This window comes from Pangasianodon hypophthalmus, chromosome 8, assembly GCF_027358585.1.
Source record: "Pangasianodon hypophthalmus isolate fPanHyp1 chromosome 8, fPanHyp1.pri, whole genome shotgun sequence".
NCBI classification, from domain to species: Eukaryota; Metazoa; Chordata; class Actinopteri; order Siluriformes; family Pangasiidae; genus Pangasianodon; species Pangasianodon hypophthalmus.
The window spans coordinates 11850487-11874006 of record NC_069717.1 but is presented as its reverse complement, the minus strand read 5'-3'; the positions used below and the strand labels follow the sequence as shown (position 1 = coordinate 11874006).

The 23520-nt window shown below is 38.3% G+C and overlaps 1 protein-coding gene across 1 annotated transcript in view; it reads right to left on the bottom strand.

Moving 5' to 3' along the window:
- The window catches only part of prex1 (phosphatidylinositol-3,4,5-trisphosphate-dependent Rac exchange factor 1), an 84557-nt gene that overhangs the window by 29080 nt on the left and 31957 nt on the right, over positions 1-23520 (bottom strand). The window contains exons 7-16 of the mRNA XM_026915790.3: positions 22429-22562; positions 22069-22184; positions 18860-19009; positions 12846-12993; positions 7645-7745; positions 6535-6638; positions 6302-6351; positions 4068-4143; positions 3660-3732; positions 299-441 (exon numbers count right to left, since the gene is read on the bottom strand). Coding sequence (XP_026771591.3) covers positions 299-441; positions 3660-3732; positions 4068-4143; positions 6302-6351; positions 6535-6638; positions 7645-7745; positions 12846-12993; positions 18860-19009; positions 22069-22184; positions 22429-22562 — 1095 coding nt within the window. The remainder of the gene's footprint in view (positions 1-298; positions 442-3659; positions 3733-4067; positions 4144-6301; positions 6352-6534; positions 6639-7644; positions 7746-12845; positions 12994-18859; positions 19010-22068; positions 22185-22428; positions 22563-23520) is intronic.

Sequence of the window (23520 nt, the reverse complement as noted above, 5' to 3'; positions counted from 1 at the left end):
TTCTGCTCATTTTCTTTTTCCCATTTATTTTATAAGCACCTCCTGCTGAATCCAATTCACCCTCAGAACGAGGGTCATAATGAACGTGTTTGCTTTTGATGACAGGTAAACACTCAAAATAGTTTGATGCGTTTAATCATCTTCTGCCCTGTTCTATGTTAAGAGGATGAAAAGCAGTGTGTAAAGGTCAGGGTGATTATTAGTGGATGAAGAGGATCCGCTCTGGCCCTGAGCTCACACAGAGGAGACATCTCCTCAGACTTTACTCAGTGTCTGTGTAAGGGATGATCAGACGTACCACTAGAGACTTAGCCATGATGTTCTCGATGAGCTTGAAGTCATTGCGAAGCTGCTTGGTCTTAGTGCTGGTGCCCTCTGTCTCCTCATCAGCGTGGAAACGGAAGAACTGAGATTCGTCCTTGAACTCGCTCTTTTCCAGGACTACAACACAGAAAAAGAAACAAGTAAACAAGATCAGTAAAGAAGAATAAGCTGGAAACAGATAAGCGTTATTAAAGGAATAGTCCAGTGTTTTCAATTTAGTATCACTCTACTGCATCTGTAGCATGTGTGTGATTACAGCAGACATAAATTTCAACATGTTTCCCTGCAATGAGAAAAGAAAAACAAACCTGTTCACTCGAAACTCACAACAGAAGACTATGGGCAGTTGTTGCAGCAGTCAAGAAACATTAAAAATGTGATTAAGTAACATAATGTAAAACTACAACAGTAGCACTCTTAGAGAAAATGTCTTAGGATGAAACAGACATCCTTCTGGTGTAGCATTATGTAGTTTTTTCCAACATTCTAACTTCCTATTCAAATAGTTGTGTATTTCAGCAACATGACTCAAAGTGGCCAGAAAACATTCTTTTCAACGAGAGCTAACAACGGTGACAGGAGACATAATGATATTTGGAGAGGCAAAGTGCACGGGGTGAGTGGCTTGAAAAAAATGGGAGTGAGAGATGCTAATGTGTTTCTTTCTTTTCTCCACTGTAAAACATTATCCATGTTTTTGGATGGGTGACAAAGAAAAAAAACTGTGGCTCTGTTATGCTGTGGAGGCCATTTTGCTGCCAGGGTTTGTGTCCACTTGTCCTTTTAGAGCAGAGGTATTCAAACTGTTGGGAAAAATTGCAGAGGGTTGCAGGTGAGGGGTAACAGAAAATACCAAAAATAAATATTTAAAAGACTCTTTTAATATCGGAGTATTCTGGAATGTACTAAAAAATATTGCAAACGAGCTGTCTTTTTTTCATAATAAAAATCAACATTTATTTTGAGCTCTCCAAATATTAACTGGCGCTCTCTGGAAGCCAAGCCCTTCCGCCCATCTCGTACTAGTAGTGTTTTGGCTTGAAACATTTCTGTCAAGGTAAATGGAGAATGTTTGGAGTTCTCAAAAACATGAGGCCTCATGGGGAAAAATAGGTTGAATACATCCGTCTTAGAATAAAGCATCACTGCAAATCAGTACAAAGCTCTTCTGACTGATCACCTTTATTCTATGGTGAAACATTTCTATCCTGATGGGAGTGGCCTCTTCCAGGATGACCCCGCCCCTATCCACAAGGCATGACGACTCACTGAATGGTTTAATGAGGATGAAAATGAAGGTAAATCACAAGCTAAGATTTTCACAGTCACCAGCTAGGAAAGCTCATCAGTCAGAAGTAAACTAAATATACTAATGCCCATTAGCAACCAATGTAGAGCAAGAACAGAGACCGCAAAATTTACTGACTACCCCAACAACTGCCCTTCCATTACAAGTGAGTTTTGAGTTAGTGTGTTTTTTTTCCCTCAGTTCAGGGAAACGTTCAAATTCTTGTCTTCACACATATATAGAGTACTGTGCAAAGGTCTTAGGCAATCTGTTTTTTAGTACAAATCTTGTGTACTTTTTGTATATTATAGATATTTTATGACTTCTGAGTCAGTTCCAAACATTACTTTTCCAACAAAAAATTAAATGTTAAATTAAAAATGTTTGCAAAATGTCACTAAAGAATGCAACATTACGTAATAGACCACTTTTCAGACAAAAAACACAATGAAGGCTGCTGGGTTTTGCAGGCAAAAAAAGAAGCAAGTGTTACAGTCAAAGTTTCCAGAGGAACTGTGGCAGATTCTCCAAGATGCTCAAGAAAACTTACCAGCTAATTTCTTTATAAAACTGCACAAAGTGTACCTGAGACTACTAATGTTTTTTTTTTTTTTTTTTTTTAGCAAAGGGTTGTCACATTAAATATTGGGTTTTTATAGTATTTTTCAATATAGAAATGTTAAATTTCATTATTTTTGAAGTCATCTTTGCTTTACATGATCTCTTTGCATGTGCCTAAGACTTTTGAACAGTACTGATTATTGGGTCATAAAACTCCTTTAAGAAAAAAGACCCTTAAATTTCATGTATTTTGCCTACTGACCGATCAACAATGAACAAATCTCATAAACAGTCTTATATACAATCTTCCATGCCTTTATGATGCAAAACCAGAGGCGGCACATAAACAGCACGGCTGCTCATTTATTAGGATTCAAATCACATGATAATGAATAGGTCTCAGTGTTACTTCAGCTCGGGCCTAGGCTGATGATTGATGACGCGAGTCTGTTTTTTTTCCACAGCAGGAGCTGTGCTGTTTGTGGAAAACCTGCCACGTAGGATTTTTTCCCTAAAACTGAAAGTGACAGACATGTTTGCAGGAAGGGTTTGGAGGGACATACTGTTCTGTGCTCTCCTAGCTAAACATCACTGGAGTTTGTTTTGTGAGTGGACATCAGAACAAGTAACGCTGTTTTGATTTAACAGGAAGTGTGTGTGTCTCCCATCTCTTACTGATTTTGTGTGTGTGTGTGTGTGTGTTTGTGTGCGCTTCTGTCTTTTTTTTAATGCTCTTGTTCCACTCCAACTCACTGATACTGTTCTAACAGCTGGAGACATCTGCTAATAGACATGCGGACACTGGCCCTCAGCCAGGCACACAGCCTCAGGGGTTCATCAAGAACCTCAAAGGAAAACTAAAAAGGCTCTGTTTCAGTAGCAGCATAATCAGTTTATTTGAACTAAACTGCTGTAAAATTGCATTAATGTTTGCACACAAAATTCCCTAGTAACCTGGAGTGGGATTAACTAAGGAGATTAAATAAATATAATTAACATCTGACAGCAAACCTGCACCTCATACTTAGCACACTTTCATGACATTTTGGCTCACAGCTGCTCTAATTTAAGACCCTTTAACACACAAAGACATGGCCACGGTTCACTCTCTGGCCCCAGACACCAAAAGTGTTGCAATAGCAAACAAGCCAAGCCAAGGCTCATTGCAAATTCTGTTTATGGCAAAATCAGCAGGTCAGTCTGGAATCATGTACACACACATTTCCGTGTTTTTTTCTTCACTCTCAATTTCTTTTTAAACTTTCACCTCAAAGCCCAGCTTCACTACTACTGCCAAATCTAGCAACGTTGTTGTTTTTAAGATTCATCCTGCCTCATCTAGTGAAATCCTTTTGATATCATCACACTCCAGGCTCGAGATCAACAGAACGCTCAGATTTGGTTCCATATTTGTGATTCATTTACACTTTGTAAACATCACGCTCCCATAAACTAAATATCGTGAGTCACAACAGAGAAATTTTACCGTGGTGCATGAAGCCGTTGTTGCAAAGGCCGACCCCAAGTGTGACGGCATCCTCGCGGGTAGAACAGTCTCCCTGAGAGATGTTTACACAACATGAGAGAGAGAAAGAGAAAGAAAGAGATAGAGAGACACACACAGTGACAGAGCGAGAGAGTGCGAGGGAGAGAGTCATTAAGTAAAGCCACATGCACCCCCTAGGGAAGGAAATAAAAAAACCCAGTACTTTAAAAGGGTGCTGTGTCCTCTATAAAAAGCCCTATTTTTAGAGGTTTATATACAAATATATGACATTACTAGTTTAGTAACCACACAGTCATGAACTACAAGACATTCAAGGGTCTGAGTGTGTGTTTGGAATGGAAGACTGTCTCCTCACCACAGGTGTGTAAGTGTTTTATGTCATCCTACCTGTGAGACAAGCCAATCCACCAGTTTACTGGCTGGTAAGACTGATTTAAACGTCTTCAGGTGGTGGTCTCGGTCTCTGCATGGAGAAGAAAGGAATGAGTAAACAGACCTACACGATCCTAAGGCGGCTCTTTTTTTTCCATTCACTTCTTTCACTTTGCATAAAAAAGTTTGCACAGCCTTAGAACAAAACGAATAATAAAATGAAACTGAATTGACAGCAATTAAATTTGGTTTTCCTGTAAAGTACATTTACTATGAAGGATATAAACCTTGAAACAATTATATTAATTATGTATTAATTTTTGCCTTATTTTCTCTTAATTTAGTTGCTGCCAATTCCTGGCCACTAGCTAGTTCTCACCTACTGCACATCTATTGATGCTGGAGAGTGAATGCTTATGTGCGTCTTTTTGACAGCTGAATACAACTTGAGGCACAAGTGCCCTTATTTTGTATACATGAGCTAACATACACCTGCACGTGACTAGTGTCACTCTGATCAACACGGAAATGCCATTCTTCCAATTACACGCTCTCGGTTTAATTTTACAGGGTGATTTTAAAAAATGCTAACACCTATAAGACACAAAGGAAATAATCACCCTGTATATCATTCAGATTCAAAAACTTCGACCTTTGAGACTTCAGGGTCTTTTACATTGATTTGTTGCAGCAAAACTATCTAAAGCAGCTAGCAGTTCAGATAGACCATTGAGAAACATTTTATTCAAATATAAATCAAATGTTTAGCATTTAGCATTTTAGAAAGATAAAAAAAAAAAACAGAAATACACAAAAACGTGCGTTACGTGTGGCGTGTCAAGAAAAGCTAGCTTTGGACAGTTTTTCTGCGAACATGCTTTAGTCTGACCACAGTGACACAAAAGCCAGAGTGTTTCTCCCAACGATTAACCACAAACAAAGCTGATTATTCCGCCACAAAACATCCTACATCACGGACGACTCTTTGTATGCTTATTAGGAAAGAGGAAGTGTGGTAAAACGAGTGCAGTCAGCAGCTCGTTGCTGAGTTTAAAGCAAGCTAGAGATGTGAGAACAGAAACCGGAAGGACGTGGTGTAAGGACACAAAACACAATGTCAGAGTTAGTTACGGCAGTAGTGCTCTATCCTAGTTCTACTTTTGTTCACACTCTATATGTATGAAGGCACAGGACCTTTCATTTTTACTATAAGGTGTGTGGGATGAATGGATGCCCTACGCAGTACAATTCAATTTTATTTAATATAGCACTTGTAACAAGGCAGAATTACAGAAATCCTCATATAGACTTCGATCCACAATGAACAAGCCAGAGGCGATAATTCTGAAAGGAACCAGGCTCAAAAAGGAACCCATCCTCTTCAATTCAATTCAATTTTATCTGTATAGCGCTTTCAACAATGGACATTGTTACAAAGCAGCTTTACAGGAATAAATAGATTCAAATTAAATTAAACCAAAATAAATGAAAATATATGAATTTATCTGTAATGAGCAAGCCTGAGGCAATGATGATTGGCAATGATGGCAAGGAAAATCTCCCTAAGACGATATGAGGAAGAAACCTTGAGAGGAACCAGACTCAAAAGGGAACCCATCCTCATCTGGGTGCTAACGGATAGTACAATTATAAATAAATCCCTTCTATAACTGTGTACTACATGGACAAATAGTGCAATTATCCAACCAGTAAATTCATCACAGTTTTCACAAGAAGTCCGGTTTGTTAAACCTATCCACTGTCCACTTCAGGTTGATATCCGACGGAATTATAAATCATTATTCTTCTACAACTACATACTGATAAATCAAACACATTGAGTATGTTGTAAAGATGTTCAGTACGAGCATATTGTGAATAAGAGTCCTGGGATGAGCATGGGAATGCATTTATGATTACAGCAGCAGTTCTTAGGTAGAAGTCTGCAGTATCTAGGTGAGATTATTCACTGAAGCAGAGATGAGACACTACTAAAACTAAAGCTACATTTCCCCTGACTAACTTGTGAGCCACAGTCAGTCAGAGTGAGTGAGCCGCTGAATAATAATACATATTTCCAGCCTTGATCATTCCCGTCCAGTCTGTAGTTTCACGATCATTCATGGAAAATGCTGCAACTCGGCCCTTTCTGAGCCCTTTTATTATTCACCATAAATTGTCCAGGACATCAAGGTATACAATTAAGCTGTGTAAGTCTAATGATGGACTAAACCATGTGGAATACTTACTTAATCACAGGTGTGAACAGGCTGTGGAGACGACAGTACAGTCTCACACCCTATAAACATAGTGGATACACAGTTTATTCCCACATATTCCCCGATTTTCTCTAGACAGCTCAATCATTTTAAAAGCTTAAAGGAATATTCATGAGGAAAAATATACCACGATACAAATATACAATACATTTGGGTATTAAAGACAAACATTACGTGATGGTATGAAATATGTCAGGAAATACCTTGGATACGATATCCTCCATCTCGCTCCTGGCCTTGTAGGTGCCGTCATCGTAACGGAACCGATACAGTACCTGCTCGTTCTTAAACTGGTGTTTATCTGAAACTACAAAAGAACAAAAAACAAACCTTACTCTAAACAGCTCCTGTTCTCTTCAGCTACATTGTGGGATTGCACAAAAGATTTTATTTCTTTGGATTGTCACATCTTCCCACTGGAATATCAAAACGTGCTGGCGGACTCATTTCTACTCACAACGAGCCGAGAATCCACAAAGCGCAAAGACCTCTTTCTTACAGTTTAGTAACTAAAGTTTATAGAGACACTTCATGATTTAATCAGACCTCCAGTTAGTTTTCTGAAGAGTATCTTCAGTAGCTTTATCCTTAGCTATCACACACCAAAATGATAACCTCAACTAAAGTGGCCCTACTAATCTTATGTAGCTCTTACAAAATCTATTTATGTATTTTTGACCTTTTGGGGTATCTGTATTCTGTATTTGGGGTAGTTTGTTTTACGTATCAAAATAAATTTGAAACAATTTTTGCAGTCTCGCATTATTATCAGTGAATGATAGATTCAAATCTCAAGTGTCCCCAGTGACCTTGTGTCTCCTCAAACCTTACAACCTGGGCCACTTATTAGTCTCACAGCATTACTGTTTGACCAGAATAATTTTCTCCAATCTCATATCACACACATACAAGCACACACATGCACACACACACACACCACTTGCTTGCTGAGTGTAGTGTGGAGTGTCTGCGCAGGGCGATGTCATTATCCCTGGTTCAGCTTTGGGATAAGGTAAACAATTCCCTCCATCCATTATTCATGACTAGGTTGTTTTCCGTCACAACACTCTTGGGGATGGAGAGCAAATCTTGACGATAAGCTCAGGTTACAGTGCAATGTTGATATTGAATGTATGCTAATGTTTTAGGACAGTCTTTTTTTTTTTTTTTTGCATTTCAGCTTTTAACCCCAAAATGTATAGACGGAACAAAATCAGGTCATGCAGATGAGAAAGAATGTGATACAGTAAAATCTTAAAAATGAAAAGAATGATAGAAAAAAAGCAAGAGATTAAAGAGCATGAGACTCTCACCATGGTGGATGAGACCGTTCTCCAGCAGTGCTTGGCCCAAATTGATCCCTTCCTCTGGTTTACTGATCTCTCCACTCTCCAACAGCCAGGCGACAAACTCACTGCAGGACACACACACACACACACACACACACTCCAGATAAGCCTCTATAGAACATACACACCACACACTTATTTCCATATTCACATGTTTGTGCAGTGGTTATTCCCACAGTATTACAGAATCCAACAGATCAAAAGTTAACACTAAATGCCACTGAAATGGCACTGATGTCACAGTTTGTAATATATATAAATACTGCTGCTATATGTGTGACAAAGTGTGCGAAATCTTCCAGAATAAGTCATATAAAAAATTGCTGTGACACTTTTAAGTAAATGTGACACATTGTGCAGGGGTGAGAGTGAGAGTGAATAAGTCTTTGCTTGCTAATAAATGGAAATGGGTGTAGACCATGGAAAGGTTAAGGGTTTGTGATTTTACTAACAATCTTTGTGATATTTTGTTCTGCTCAGAAAAAAAACCTGTGGTCTCAGTGAATCACCCAGGATCTACAAATGGGAGAAAAAACAGATGATGTGGAACCTCAACTTGTCTACCTGCCTCTTGTAATTGCACGAGTCTATTCAGAGCACTGCCATGTGTAATCAATATCTATATAATTAGCATTCATATGAAATCGGGATCATAATCTTCAGCACTAACTAGCTAGCTAACATTCTAACATGACACATTTCTGAGAGGATATTTAAGTCATATTCATACATATTAACTTAACTGTTAATATGAGCTAGTGAGCAAACATGAGCTATTTATATATATATATATATATTTGTATGCACACACACACACCTAACATGGGCTAACCTAACAAAATTTTTTGAGTGGACTGTTAAGACATATTCATATACTGATAATATTTACTGGTACAGCTGGCTGGCTAGCTAACCTAGCAAGATTTCTAAGAGGAATGTTATGTCATATTCATATGTACTGATAATATATACTGCTAACCCTATTTAGCATGCTAACCTAACCTGACCTAACCTGACAGGATTTCTGAGAGGACTGTTAAGTCACATTCATATTTACTGATACTATTTACTGCTAACCGCAACCGAGGAGGGTGAAGGCTAACGTGCCTTCTCTGTCATACTGTATGTGAAGCCTGCCAATCACATCTTTTCAAAGTGCTGCTCATGCAGCATCACAGGGCAGTATGACACACGCGGAGGAAACGCTATCTACCCTCTTCTACATGCATGAGCTCACAGGCGCACATGCTTCACTAGTGTCGCCGTGATTGACATGGAAGAATGAGTGTGCCATCTCTCCCACCCAGAGAGCACAACCAATTTTGCTACCTTGGCTCCTCAGTGGAGAGGTGCATCTATAATTCCATATATGAGCTCAAAGACACGCCCATTTGTCCTACTCAAGAATACTCCCATCCAATCTGTGATCTGTAGACAGATCTCTAGGCAGAGCATGTGCATGTGTTTTGGGACCGTGGATTTTGATGGAACACCAAAGATAGGGGATGTATTTGTTTGAGGTTTCATGAAACGTATGCTAAAATTAATTAAAAATATACTTTTAACTGTGCTTTTCAGGTTTTCAAAGTTACACTGTTAAAATGCACTCTTCACATGTCATTATGCATGTAGCTTGTACTAAATAAAACTCAGATATTAACAGTACATAAAAATAACCCTGCTTGTGTTATTAGGCAGGACATAATAACAATATAAAAATAACGAAATGTAGATGCTTCCAGACAGGATTACTTATGCAATAATTCAATTAAGCAATTAAGAAAATGATGTAAATCTTATGCTATGGTCTACACAGTCACCAGATCTCAACCCGACTGAACACGTATGAGAGATTTTCAACCGCCATTATCAAAAGACCAATAAAGAGAATATCTTTTGGAAGAATGGTGCTCATTGCTCCAGTACAGTTCCAGAGACTTGTAGAATCGATGCCTTGACACATGGAAGTTTTTACGGCGCCTCTTCGTGACTGAAGAGAGGCACTGTCACTTTTTCCATTAATTTGTTACACGTCTGTAGCTTTCATGGCTTTCATGTGTATGTGATCAGTGAAAGAATAGTTCAAGAAAATGAGGAATCAAAAAAGAGAGGAAAAGACAGCAAGTCTGCTCTGCTTATGTAAGCCTCTAATCCAAACTGGCAGGGGGGAGAGAGGCGTCCCTGAGGGGAATTAATGAGTGTTTATGTAGCTCATTAATATTCTCCATGGCTCAAGCACATGCAGTTTCTCACATGGGGCAAATGTGTGAAAGAAATATTACACACACACACACATATATATATATATATATATAGTCTGAGGCTACATGGAAAATCTAGAATTTTTCATTTAAAATGGGAAATAAACATAAGGTTCAATATCTTGAATATTTAATATTCAAGATTCTGCACTATTTCTAGGCCCCTATTTAAATGTAAGCAAATTTGTGATGTTAACTGCTTTGTACAAAAGGTCAGATTCTCCTCATGCCTAATCTCTTCTATTGAAGCGTGTGTTCACAGGACACTCTGATGGATTTGATCTAAAATGGATCATAAGGTTTTGCACAAACTTGTGGAGTCCATGGCAGCTCGAGTGCACACTGTCATTAAAGCAAAAAAGGACCAAATTACGAAACTCAATAAGAAACTATGAAATTCATGTAAATATTTCAAAGATTCTACTTTTCACTCAAGTTGCTGTCAATAATGTAACTAGTAATGAAAATTGCTGTATTAAGTTAGAAAAGAATGCAAAGTAGGAACATTTTCACTAGTGATCTCAGACTTTTGGATCTCTTTGGTGCGTATGTATACATGTGTATATACAGTATATACGTGTGTGTGTATGTGTTGGAGCAAGAGAGACATAACTGCACAGTGCATCAAAAACTTGCATCCAAGTAACACAAGCTGACTTTGCTTATTTACGGGCTGTCAACAATGCTACTAAAAGGCCTTTTTACAGAGGCAATTAAAAAAGAACAATGTAATCAGGACAATGATGGGAAGAAAAACCTTTCCCATAAATCACTGTAACAAACAGGGAAAGACCGTTTAACAAACACGCCCACATGGGAACAGACCTCTGGACCTTATCCAGCCTGTACATATGTGATTTTTTTTATCCAAAGTTGTGATGCTAAAGTTCTTGGTAGGATTCGTTCCTGTAACAGAGCATCTACAGCACCGAAGCTCAGCTGTCTGCACCTGATGAAGCAAAGCCCAAGCGTGGCGAGCAACTGCACTCTAATCAGGAAAGCAATCCAGTAGTGTGTTTAAAGGCTGTAACAACACAGCTGAGCATGCAGACTGTACACCTCCATACCATTTTTATAGCACTACAATGTACCATATTTTATATCTCAATATGAGATGGTGAAATGAAATTATTCTTAAGTTAAACTACATTATACACTCGTTGTCTACTAATTTTTTTTATGCTTTAGCTTAGGATAGGACCTAAGGTAGCTTAGTTTTCCCCTTAGAAGGCCCATAATCTTCTTTTTGCTCCTAAATCAGTGCAATGCAAAGGGGGGAATTTTAATTGCTCTGAGGAATCTTGCTCACACACAAACACACTTGAGTTGGGCAAACACATACACACACACATACATACACACACAGTTTGAGAGTTCAATGCATGTACACAGCATCCATTGTTCATTCACAATGCCGAAAGACAGTGTAAATGTGAGAGAGTGAGGAAAAGACAGAGAAAATGAGAGAGTGTGTGTGTGTGTGAGAGAGTGAGAGTGAGAGAGAGAGAGAGAGAAATCTGAATGAGGAAAACCTTTTCTAATGAAGAATGTTTGCTGGGAATGTCTGCGTCTGATGGGGTGCTTGGCACCAAGCTTGGGAAAGCAGTTCCAAGCATCCTGTGTGTGTGTGTGTGTGTGTGTGTGTGTGTGTGTGTTCGTGTTCGCTCAGGAGGCCTCTCAGATTTAAGGTGACTTGAAAAAGTCTGTCAAAAGCCTACATAAAAAATAAAGGTCTAAATAAATCTAGAATCTTACCTAAATCTAAAGCCTCTTCCAAAATAAAGGTTAAACCTAGAACCTTAAAGTGTTCTTCAGTTTGTTCCTCTGGGTTCTATGTGGAAAGTGTTTCTCTGTCAGAAGTGGAACCCTTTTATAAGGCTAAGAGAATTTGCCTATTTAAAGAACACTTTAAGAACAGCTTATCTTCTTCAAGAGATAATAAATGCAGACAGATTATTTGCCATTATACCACAGCACTACTCAATTCTCAAATTTGATTGGCCAGAAGGTGTTGATTAATTTTCTATAACAGCACAGCTCAGACAGTTTGGCTGTAAGGCAAATAACAGGTTTATGATCATGCACTCGGACTAATATGTTTTCTGTGAGGTGATGTTTATGGTTCAGGGTTTTGATGCAGCCAGAAGTAAAGCTGTTACTTTTAGTTTTCTGACATGGAAAGCCTTTGAGCTTTGCAGTTTCTCTGTAACATGACCAGCTGGATTTTTTTTTGTCTTATTACCTTCAAGAGAGGAAAAAGTGACAGGGGGTGGTAGGGGAACGGGGGAATATTTATAGCTGCTATGACATAAGTGATAACAGGAAACAACCTGTTTTGTGGATGTTCCACAACATTAAACGTAACTATAAATGGATTAATTGTATGACATGAAGTTTATCTTTATCAAAAATATTGCTGTGGTATACAAAATCTGTGGGACATGCTGTTATAGGAAAATAATCAACTTGGAATGGAAACACCATCACGCTTCGTTACATATACACAGTAAGGAGCAATGCAAATATCTGTAAAAAAAAAAATATATATATATATGTGTGTGTGATTGTGTGTGTGTATGTGTATATATATATATATATATATATATATATATATATATATATATATATATATAAAATGTGTGTGTGTGTGTGTGTGTATACATATATATATATATATATATATATATATATATATATATATATATATATATATATATATATATATATATTTACAGATATTTGCATTGCTCCTTACTGTGTATATGTAATGAAGCGTGATGGTGTTTCCATTCCAAGTTATTTTATTTTAAATAAGCTTTTCTCCAGAAATAATACTTTATTATTATTATATTCAATGATGGCATACACAAATCTGAAAAATTAGGCAGTCTGTGAAGAACTCACTTTCCCAGAAAGCACTTGGGCACGATGGTGAGCTTCCTCCGGCGGTCTTTGATCAGATGCCGGCTCTTGGTCATCATCATGTGGTAGAGCTTCTCTCCTTTCTCTGCGATCATTACGTAAGCATCGCGCTCCATTCCCAGTTTGAGACCTGGACACAGAGGAAGACAGTTAAGAAGGCACAGCAAACGCTAAAAGAAGCTCCTACTTCAGTCAAGTTCCCACAATACTGAAAAACATAAAAGAGAGCAGCTGTATTTTGTCAAAAGAGTGCTGCTTATTTTACTTAGACACATTTTGGAGTCCATTACAAATTCCAGAAGCAGATGAAGCTAGTTGATAGCTGGGTAAGATTATGATTTGCCTAAATTTATGAGTAGTGCTTTGATTACTCTCATCTGTTTTGTGCTTTCTCTCTTTGGGGTGGGTGATGAGAGACACGTGTGTCCTCATATACACACACCTGGGTTCTCTTTCTCCCAAGCGGATGAAGTGTCCTGTGCGTCTATAGAATTAGCCATGTAGCTGAAGTTGTGTTATTTTGCATGTGCACTGGGTAACTGAACAGGCGTAAACACTCGGCTTGCTAAATATAGCGACTGCACACTGGGGAACTGCGTGTAAATTTTCACAAAACCCCCAAGGACAAACAGGCTGAGGGGAAAAAAAAAAGCAAACCAGAGCTCGAGAGTCCATCAACTTGAAGTCCAACTTATAGAAAGAACTGCAGTTGTGAACATGACCTGGGTCAGACTGAGGAAGATGAACAGTCAGAAGCAGAAAACAGCTGGAGCTGAAAAAGAGGAAGCAGCTGTTCACTTCACATCTCCAGGTGGACTAAAGAGAGCACTTCCATTTCCTAATGAACGTCTGCTGCTGATTACGTGTGTTTCACAGCTTCACAACTGGTGCACTCTGCTACTGAAATACAGTATGTCTAAGAAATGTGCTTAATGGAGCATATAAGATGATTTTAAAAGGCTAACAGTAGTATATCAAGTAAAGACTGACTTAGTACCACTACTCATTCTGCTACTGCATGCCTTGGCCGAGAGCTGCGAGTGGAAAACAAGACTGTGGTAACGTCAGAATTACGAGCCTCGTTACTGCAGGATTGAAGGCAATAACAGCACGACCACAAGCTACCACCCAAAAACTGTGCAAAATGTACCCTGGTGCAAAAACAGCAAGAAAAGCGTGCACTCATGGAAACACGCCTAGTGCGGGGCTACCACAATTACACAACATAAACTTCAGCTGAGGTAAAGTCTAAACCAGCAAAATCACAAAGGTGGTCAATTTTCTGGCACTGAATCACTGCCATGAGCATTTACAGTCCGGGGGAAAAGTTCAGTGATATGAAAAGGACAGCAACAAGTGTTTACACATTAGGTTTCACAGTTTCAAATATGTTAAAAATGTTAGATAGTAATAATGGGAGAAAGTGGGTGTAAAACAAAAGTATTTGCCCTATCATCCAAAGAGTGCCAGTACAAATGCCAAGAATGCCACAGCCATCTGTGGCCGGGAGTCCAAAAGAGTGTAACTTACTGTTCTCTCGGGGTGGGAGGGATGACAGTACTCTGTCCACTGTCAATCACAGCGACACTAGCCAATCGCGAGCATCTGTGAGCTTGTCTATGTGGAAGAGGGCAGTTAGCGCCTGCTCTGATGTAGCATGGCAGCAGTTTAAAAAGACGTAGTGGCTGGCTTCATGTGTTTCAGAAGAAGTCAATGCTAGCCTTCACCCTCCCCAGTTGGGAGCTGTGGTGTGACACAGGGGAACTAGCTAGTGGGTCTGAATTAGACACAAATGACAAAACTGGGTGAAAATGGGGGTGTAAATCCAAAAAATATATCAGGTCAAAAGTTTGTGTCTCCTTTTCTGAGTGTGATATAAATATGCTCTTGTATATCCTGTGCCTTCATAGTTGACTCAACCCTATTTTATATTGTATGAACAGCTTTTAGATTGTGACAGTTTTACTACTGATTGGGTGACAATCTTTGCCAATTTACTGGCCGATCTGTTGTAACTCAGATACCCTGCCTTTTTCAAATCAGGTCTGGAGACGGAGAGGGTCATAGCTAAACTTCTTTTCAAATTAATTTTCTGTTGATTTTGCATCATGTTTTGGATTATTGTCTTGTACCGAGATACACCCACACTTTATTTTAAACATCGTTTGTTGTTGTTTTTTAATAGAGGAATATTCTTCATTCACCTTGGGAATATAATCTATTAGTCAGTTATAGCTGAGTGCCTGTAATTGTATGTAACTCAAATGTAACTGTTGACAGATTTTAAAAATGTGGCTCTGCTGGTTTGATTTGTATCATGAACATGCCATCAAGTCTTGTTATATGATATTTATGTCATTTTCCCCCACCACTAGGATGTAGCCGTGGGTGGCAATTCAGTGGGGATTACATGTGAAGATGATGATTGAGATGGTTTTGGGGCAGAAGACTGAACAGCTGGTGTGACTCCGCCATACACGTCCACACAAAACATGGTTTGAGGCTGTCTCATACTCAACCTAATCACCATTAAGACACCATAAAGCAGCCATTAAACTCTGCTACGTCATCGCTCCATTAGGAGATAACAGATAAGAGGGACACTTCTACCAGTTATAATGGTTTATGACCAGTGCTTGACCCTGTCTGAGCCAGCTTTTCCCAGCAATCAAATCAAGCTCTGAGCTTGTGATCACTAGCAAGGTTACAGAGTCAACTGTAATCCAATGAAAAATTCATAACCAGACAACTCAATACTACTGTTTTTGTTGCATCACAGTATTAAACCATTTGGTTGGGAAAACCGTTAATGGTATAACTGTTTCTGATTTCCTTATCATAAATGACAGTGGATCTTCTTGACCAAAGTTCCGGTCTCTATTCTACATAAAGGTCTATAGACTGGAATTTTAGTGTATGGATCCTCATTTGTCATGTCAGCATAAATCTTTCAAGTAAAGCATGCCTGCCAGTGCCAGATGCTGATCCACATAATCACATTAACATGCTGCTTCCTTCATCGTAAAGTGCCACAGGGCTTGATTTTAATTAAATAGAAGGCACTAGGAAAGGCTGTCAAAATAAGGTCGCACTTTAGCATGTCAAACAAAGCATTGCGTGGAACATGTAATTAACAACCGTGTCTGAAGGCCAGACCTGAGGACTTTAGAGAAGAAAGACAGGGAAAGAGAGGGAGAGAGGTGTGACTGATGGGGCACCTGTTGCACTGGGCTTCATTTCAAACGCGCGAAATACGATCCACCCCATAAAAAAGCTTCTGCTTTCACTGAGCACCAGAGCAGAACGTAATGTGACGTGCTACCGCTAAGGAGAAGCTTTGAATGCCTAGACTGCTCTGCATTTTCAAAGTGCCCACTAGGAAGTGATACTGCAGATTGATACATTATACTAAAGAAACACGGTGTCAATGGTTTTCTAGGTCTGTGGTTTATAGCTGTGATAAGTTGGCATTCAGGTTGAGTGGACTGTGCTACTGAAAACCCAGAAACGTACATCAAACACACAAACCAAGAACAGGTGGCCCCTGTGAGACAGGTGTTTCAAATCCGTCATGGAAAACAACAAAGTAGTTCATAAAAACATTAGACAGAGGAGGCCAATGAGGTGCTTTACAGTCTAAAAAAGACTATGCTGCCTTCAAGTCCTGTCGGAAATATCGTAATTCCGAGGTGAGTGCACTTGAACCCCATCACAGTGTTGTATTTTACCACTTGGGAACTCCTGTGTTTCTATGAGCCCTGACTTTCCGAGTTGGGGGCAGGTCAATAACAAAAAGTCACGGCAGCAGCCAATATGAATGACGCCTAAAGCAGACAGTAAGATATAAGTGATAATTCTACATGTTAAAATAAACTTCTTGTTGGTGATGATACAAAAAACACGAAAGACGCTTTCTCATGCAGTCCATTTTTTTCCCACACTGTCTATATTTTCCAACCAAAACCTCTTGAACCACACCATGTCATAATCACGACTTCTGAATTAGTATGCACAAACTTCGGAGGAGAACTTGAAGGCAGCACTAGTTTTAAGCTGGGTTGCAGAAAAAGATTATTTCAGTAATGAAATACTCAGTCAGCTATGTTTTTGATCAACCAATTTAAAAAATGAATAAAAAATAAAAAATAAAACATGTTCGTGCATGCTGTAATAAGATAACAATCAATACTGAGGCGGTGTGATGCAGCCTGGCGCAAAGTAGAGTTACTCTTACCACCAGTTGGTCATTTTCCCCATAACAGCAGATCTCAAAGTGATTTATTTCTCTTATACCACAGCAATTTTCCAATGTTTTTACTACATATCATACTTTTTTAATCCATTTATAGTTACATTTAACATTGTGTAATGGCCATGAAACAAGTCAGATTCTGTCATAACAACTAAACAGTCATTCCTTCACCAGCCTCTCTTTTTTTTCTCTTTCTTGAAGATAATAAGACAATAAAGACATGCAGCTTGTCATGTTACTGAGAAACTGCAAAGCCCTCTGTCCTCTGCAAAGACTCAGAAGTCAGAAATCTACTGTTACAGCTATACCTCTGACTGTTACAAAGTACTGACAGCGGAGACTTCCTCTAAAAATGCCAGATAAACATCTCCTCATAGCAAACTTCACCATATCAACGATTACACGTTTTTAATCTGTTTATGTGGAGTGTCTGCCATACAAGTCCCTGTGTACGTTATTACTACAGAAACAATAATGTATTAGAGCGATTACCGTAATATAATCCTAGCAGCCTGAATTGTCAGGGATATGCTATTATAGAAAACTAATCAACACCTTCTGACCTAAATGGAGCATTCAACAATAATATAAACTATCTCAGTTCAGTTATATTGATTGTGTTTAATTAAATGTATTATTAGAAACTCTTTGGACACTGTATCAGGTAAACTAAGCATGTATGTACAATAGACAGTGTGTCAAGCCTTTCTCTACCCCATCCATTAGCATAGTGGTTCTTTGCTAATTCAATTTTTTTTAATTACAGGGATAGAAATCATAATCCACTATTATGAAAGGTATTATAAACATTATTGCGGTATTACAGTTATTAGCTTAGTGTGTGTGGTGCTGGTACAAAGGTATAAGGAGAAGCTTTGCTCACATTTACCACAAGTGCGTAAATGTAATCAGAATTTATACATACTTTTCAGTATTAAAGTTAAGATTTGTGAAAAATAGGTCTCTAACGGTTAAATGGGTGGAGGTTAATAAGATTTGAAATATTTTTTTTACTCACTGAGACCACCCCCACTTCCACCCGTATACACAAAGCTCCGCCCCCAAAACTTATTGTGGTTCAGCTAGAGGTACCATTAGAAAGGACTGCCATGGCATCATTTTCAAGTGCACTCAGACATTCAATTGCTTGAAAGCCATGTTACAACTCTACAAACATACAACTTCTCGTGATGGTTTATGAGGATGTGAAGGGGCATTGGGGGTGTGTCTATAAAATGACTGACAAGAGGACAATCAAAGTTAAAACAGATATTCTGGACCAGAAGGCAGGTTTCCAAACTGTTTTCTTTTGTTCCAGCTACGTAATACACTTGTTCTGAGACAATGGCTTAAACTATTATACTTTTTTTTCCATTTCTACTTAATTTTCCACATTATTTGTACTAGTAAGAACTGAAAAATATTCATTATTGCACCTTTAATCCATTCAGTCATTCTGGATTTGAGACTACTGCTACGATCATTTTCAGCTGTTAAATGTTAAAAACAAATCTGTTTGAGATTACGTAACATTTTGAGACAAGTGCATAATGATTTCAGCAGGCAGTTTACTTAATGTGTCCATTACTTGCTAGCCTCTTAACTCTTGTGTAAAAAAAAAAAAAAAAAAAAAAAAAGTATGTCTTGACTGATCAAAATAGATTTAAGGTGATGAAATATTTATGGAAATTCTCCAAACCTGATTCTGTAAGAACAAGCCAGTGGAAAGCACAAAACCACTCACTCTCTCTCTGTTCACGCTCCTTTAAAATGGCGTCCAGCCATTTTTGCTTTTCTTCTGCATTCTTGGCCATGCACACAAACCACTTGTTTTTGGCCGTGTTGTGAATCTTCCAGCCGTTGGTCACAGTGTAGTTGTTGCTATGATAATCAGCTGGAAGAATAAAAAAAAATGAACAGGTTGAAAATTCAGCAGTTCAATCACTTATTTTTAACAAGGACCATATGATACCACTAATCTCAATAACACATGACATATGGAATGACTTTAATCTAGCTGTGAAATGCAAATGTCAACCTTGCACTGGAAAAATAAATTGTTTTGGTAACACTTTATTAAGGAACACACAAGAGGTTAGTTAAAGTCATGGTATTTGTTATAAAGCTCAAAATAGAGACTTGTAAAAAGTTTATTCACTACGCATTAGTCTTTGCATAAAGAGTTTATTGCATATCAATAATAACGCAACGTAGCTATAGAGGTAGTTATGAATAAAGACTAATGTATACTGAATAAACCTTTTACAAGTGCATAATTTCAGGTTTATTAAACAAATAACAAGACCTTTATTAATGTGTGTTCCTTAAAATAAAAGGTTATCAGTGTTTTTAGTGCTGGAAAAAAGTCCTACTTAAAATACAAACTTAGAAATACGTACATTTAACTGTTCTAACGGCGTATTAAAGACTTTTTTTTAACAACTCTCCATTAAACATGAGGCATTGTGTTGCTTGAAGAGAGAGATCAAAAGATTTTTAGCCTTTTTTTTTTAACATCCCTGTCTCCATCCATAACAGATATATTCTAGTAATATCTACACTGAAACAACTTTTTTTAATTTCATGTCTCCATTATTATTTGCAGTGTATACTGTTTTCTGCAAAGGTCTTTAAAGTTCACAGCTTTTGTTGAAAATGTTTCATCCCTCAAAAAATTCACCACCATAACAGTGACATTTCACTACCTCTGTAATATATAATTGGAATATCTTGCTTTTCAGTATTAGTTGGTTTTCTCCCTAAAAGCTCACATGATAATATAAAAAAATCTTCTCACTGATGCTGAGCTTGTGTAGGCGCCGAGAGTCTATACAAGTTCAAAGGTCATATTCGTAACGCAGGAACTGTCTTGTTTTAAAAGCTTCCCAAAGATAGATACATTAGTGCTGTGCTCTCATGGTGAGCCATTGATTTTGACTAATATCTGCCGTTTTGTTTCAAGACAAGCGTGCAAATGAAGGTGATGTTACACTGAAAAAAAGCCCCTTCTTTCTAATTTCTAGCCATGAAAAATGCAAAAGGTTTAAAGAACGTCATTAAAAGGCAACATCAGTAATGACACATTTTCAAACTAGTTCCTGTCATTAACCACTGTGAACGTGTGTGTGTGTGTGTGTGTGTGTGTGTTTGTCCGTGTTTAAGGGTGCATAGAAAATGTAGGTATAGGTTTCAGCCTTCAAGCCACAGCCCAATTTTATCCCTCATTTGACAGCAGGTAAATGAGGTGGAGTTGGATGAATAAAAAATGAGCCTCTGTAATGGGCAGTGGGTTAATGTCGAGATCTTGGAAATAGATTTGGGAGCACTAAGAGGCCTCAGGTAGGGCTTTTAGCCCATTTGAAATAAGATGGGAGGGAGCTGACCACTAAATCGTGACTGAGTGGAGGTTAACGGATAGCTCGGCGTCCAGGCAGCCTGATAAGGGTGCAATTAGGGTAATTAAATGAGAGCTCTGGAGTGAGACAGAGAGAGAGGTGAAGGAGTGAGGGCATGTGAGCCAGAAAGCATTGCTCACTGCTGCTGGCTTTAGGGTGTTTACAGAGACATTCACATACCCTTCTGTAATATTTCAGAAAAGTCTTGTAGATGAGTTTCCTTTTACCATGGTGCTGTTGACTTCTCGAATTTGATTGATCCGAAGATGTTGATTAATTTTCTATAACAGCAGCTCTGGCGATATTTCTGGGTTACAGGTGTATGTTAATGAGCTCGTTCTAAATTGCTATTGTTTCTATGGTAACAGCTCATTTACATGGACTTGTACTGCAGGTGCTCTGCTTAATCTAACACTAATAATAAGGGGGAAAAAATGTGTTTTTATTTAATTATACAGGAATAATCATTGATATGATGAAGTTTTCTATAAGTTTTCTATAATTATAATTTATATAACATTTATGGAAGTGTCAGCGTAATGGTCAGTAAGTTTTCCTCTACTGGAAAGTCTTCAGGACATAGAAATTTGGTTTTCCAGTTTCTTGGTAACATGGTAACAGATCTCTTCTTAACTTCAAGAGAGAGAAAAAAGGAGATGTTGGTGAGGGAATGACTGTTCATAGCTGCTAGAGCATAAGTGATAACAAGATCTGACTTGTTTCATGGATGTTCCATTAAATTAAACTATAGATGGATAAAATGTTGTTGTATGTATGTAGTGTCATTCACTAAAAAAAACTGCAATAATTGGCAAATTGATGTGGTATAAGAGGAATAAAACACTTGCTGTTATCTTAAAATAATCCACTCAGTCATTAATTATTTTCCCTATAACAGCATGCTCCGTTATGTTTTATGCCTTACTTGCAGGAAGCTTTAGAACCAGAATCACTTTGCACTTTGTAAATGTAGTTTTGTGAATTAATCTCATTTGACAAATCAGTGCATACATCCCATTGATAAACCAAAAAAGTGCAACTAAAAAACTGTTTGCTGTTAAGTTCCTGATATGTGTAATGAAGCTGGTTCAGTTACTGTGTACACAGATGAATGATACATAACAACACCACACCCTGGCTGCTGATATTATACAAGAACACACGTGTGTGGTTTCAACTGATACGTTGATAGCTTTTGCTCCTACTGTGACCGCGACACGTGCAGACATCCCACCCGTTAACGTGTGTTGAAAGTGAGAACAAGAGCTGTTAATTCTCAGTCCGTACAGATTTCAAACAGAACCACACCCATCATCTGGCACTGATACACTCACACACAGACACACACACATGCACCTATGCACACATACAGCAGAGGTGTGAAACTGAACACTGCTTCAGAACGGATCTTTATCAGCACATGGGTGTTAAAATGGGCGCTAATCTTCAGTTTCCGTACATATTTTTATGCTGTGCTTGTGGTTGCACAGACATATAACAGATTGTACCAAATAAAGAATATGTCAACCCAAAGTACAGAAGACACGGCCAGACATACCCGTTCCATCTTCAACATTTTCCACCTCCATTACTTCCGTGTTGATTCGGCCACGGAAGACGTACAGCGGGCCGTTGATAGACTTCGTCCTCTTGGTGGACTTCTTCCCTGAAACTCTGGACAATTAACAAAATGGAAAAGACTTCGTGAAACAGCTTTTCTCCCATTTAATGTCCTTAATATCTATCCAATAGATGCTTCAGCCACAACAAGGACATAAAAGTAAATGATGCACGTGTTCAGGACAGAAGTGGATTATCCTTATACACTTGCACCAACATTACTATTACCAGTGCACCAACACTAACTCAGGCACTGTAGGAAAGTGTGAGTAATACGTGGACAGTGTTGTCCTCTAACCTGGACTTCCTCTTGCAGTACACAAGAAGGTTATCGAACAGGAAGAAGACCCTTTCCTGAATGTTTCCTGCTGAGATCTTCAGCAGATTGCCGTGGAGGAGCAGCTCAGTACAGATATCGGTTAGATTTGTTCCCTGGTTTAAAAAAAAAGAAGGATGTCAGAAAAACATTAAACATTCTGACAAGTTTATAGTTCTAACAGGCACTTACAGTAAATGCATACTCCAGAACTCAGTGTGAAATTTCACTTTAAAATACGTCACAAATAGCATGTCATAACTTGCTGACGGTTTTGATTTCAGTCATTCATTGATTATAAACCTTCCCATTAAACTTCAGGAAAGTTACACCGAGGAACTATGCGGACAGAAAAATATTTCACGGAGCACTAAATAACCGCATCATACACCACGATATACTGTATCTGCTATTCAGCTCTTCAGCTATGAACTACTTTGAAATTAGAAAAAAAACAAAGATGGTTTCTTTCAGAATACATTCACTTTCATAGATGTGTTCATTTAGTTCTGAGATTTGTATCTAATTAATATTTGGATGCTAAATCAAAGAAATTCAGAATGATACTACTGTTGAGATTTAAGGGTGCTGGCTTTCAAAGGCATTCGCAAGCATGGAGCAGTGAAGTGAGCGTGCAGAGAAACTGTCATATGTGAAAGTACTTCAGTTCTGCGAGCACTGAGCACTAAGATACAGATGCTTCCTTCCCCATTACTCCCAAGCATGATGCTTTGCTTGCAAGTCAAGGTGCTATTCACGGCTCTTTGCACTTATGCACTATGACCAGGTTTGCTGGTACTGCTATGTGCACTCAGATCAGTCACCAGCACATTCTCTATTAAAGATACATTTTAAACTCCATATTGTCTTAAACTTAAAACTTCTAATGCTGCACAAGCTTAGTGCAAGGGAATCAAAATCAGACGCACACAGAAAGAAAGAAAGAAAGAAAGAAAGAAAGAAAGGAAGAAAGAAAGAAAGAAAGAAATAAAGAAAGAAAGAAAGAAAGAAAGAACGGAAGGAAGGAAGGAGACAGACAGAGGCACTGACAGGCAGACAGACACATAGACAGAG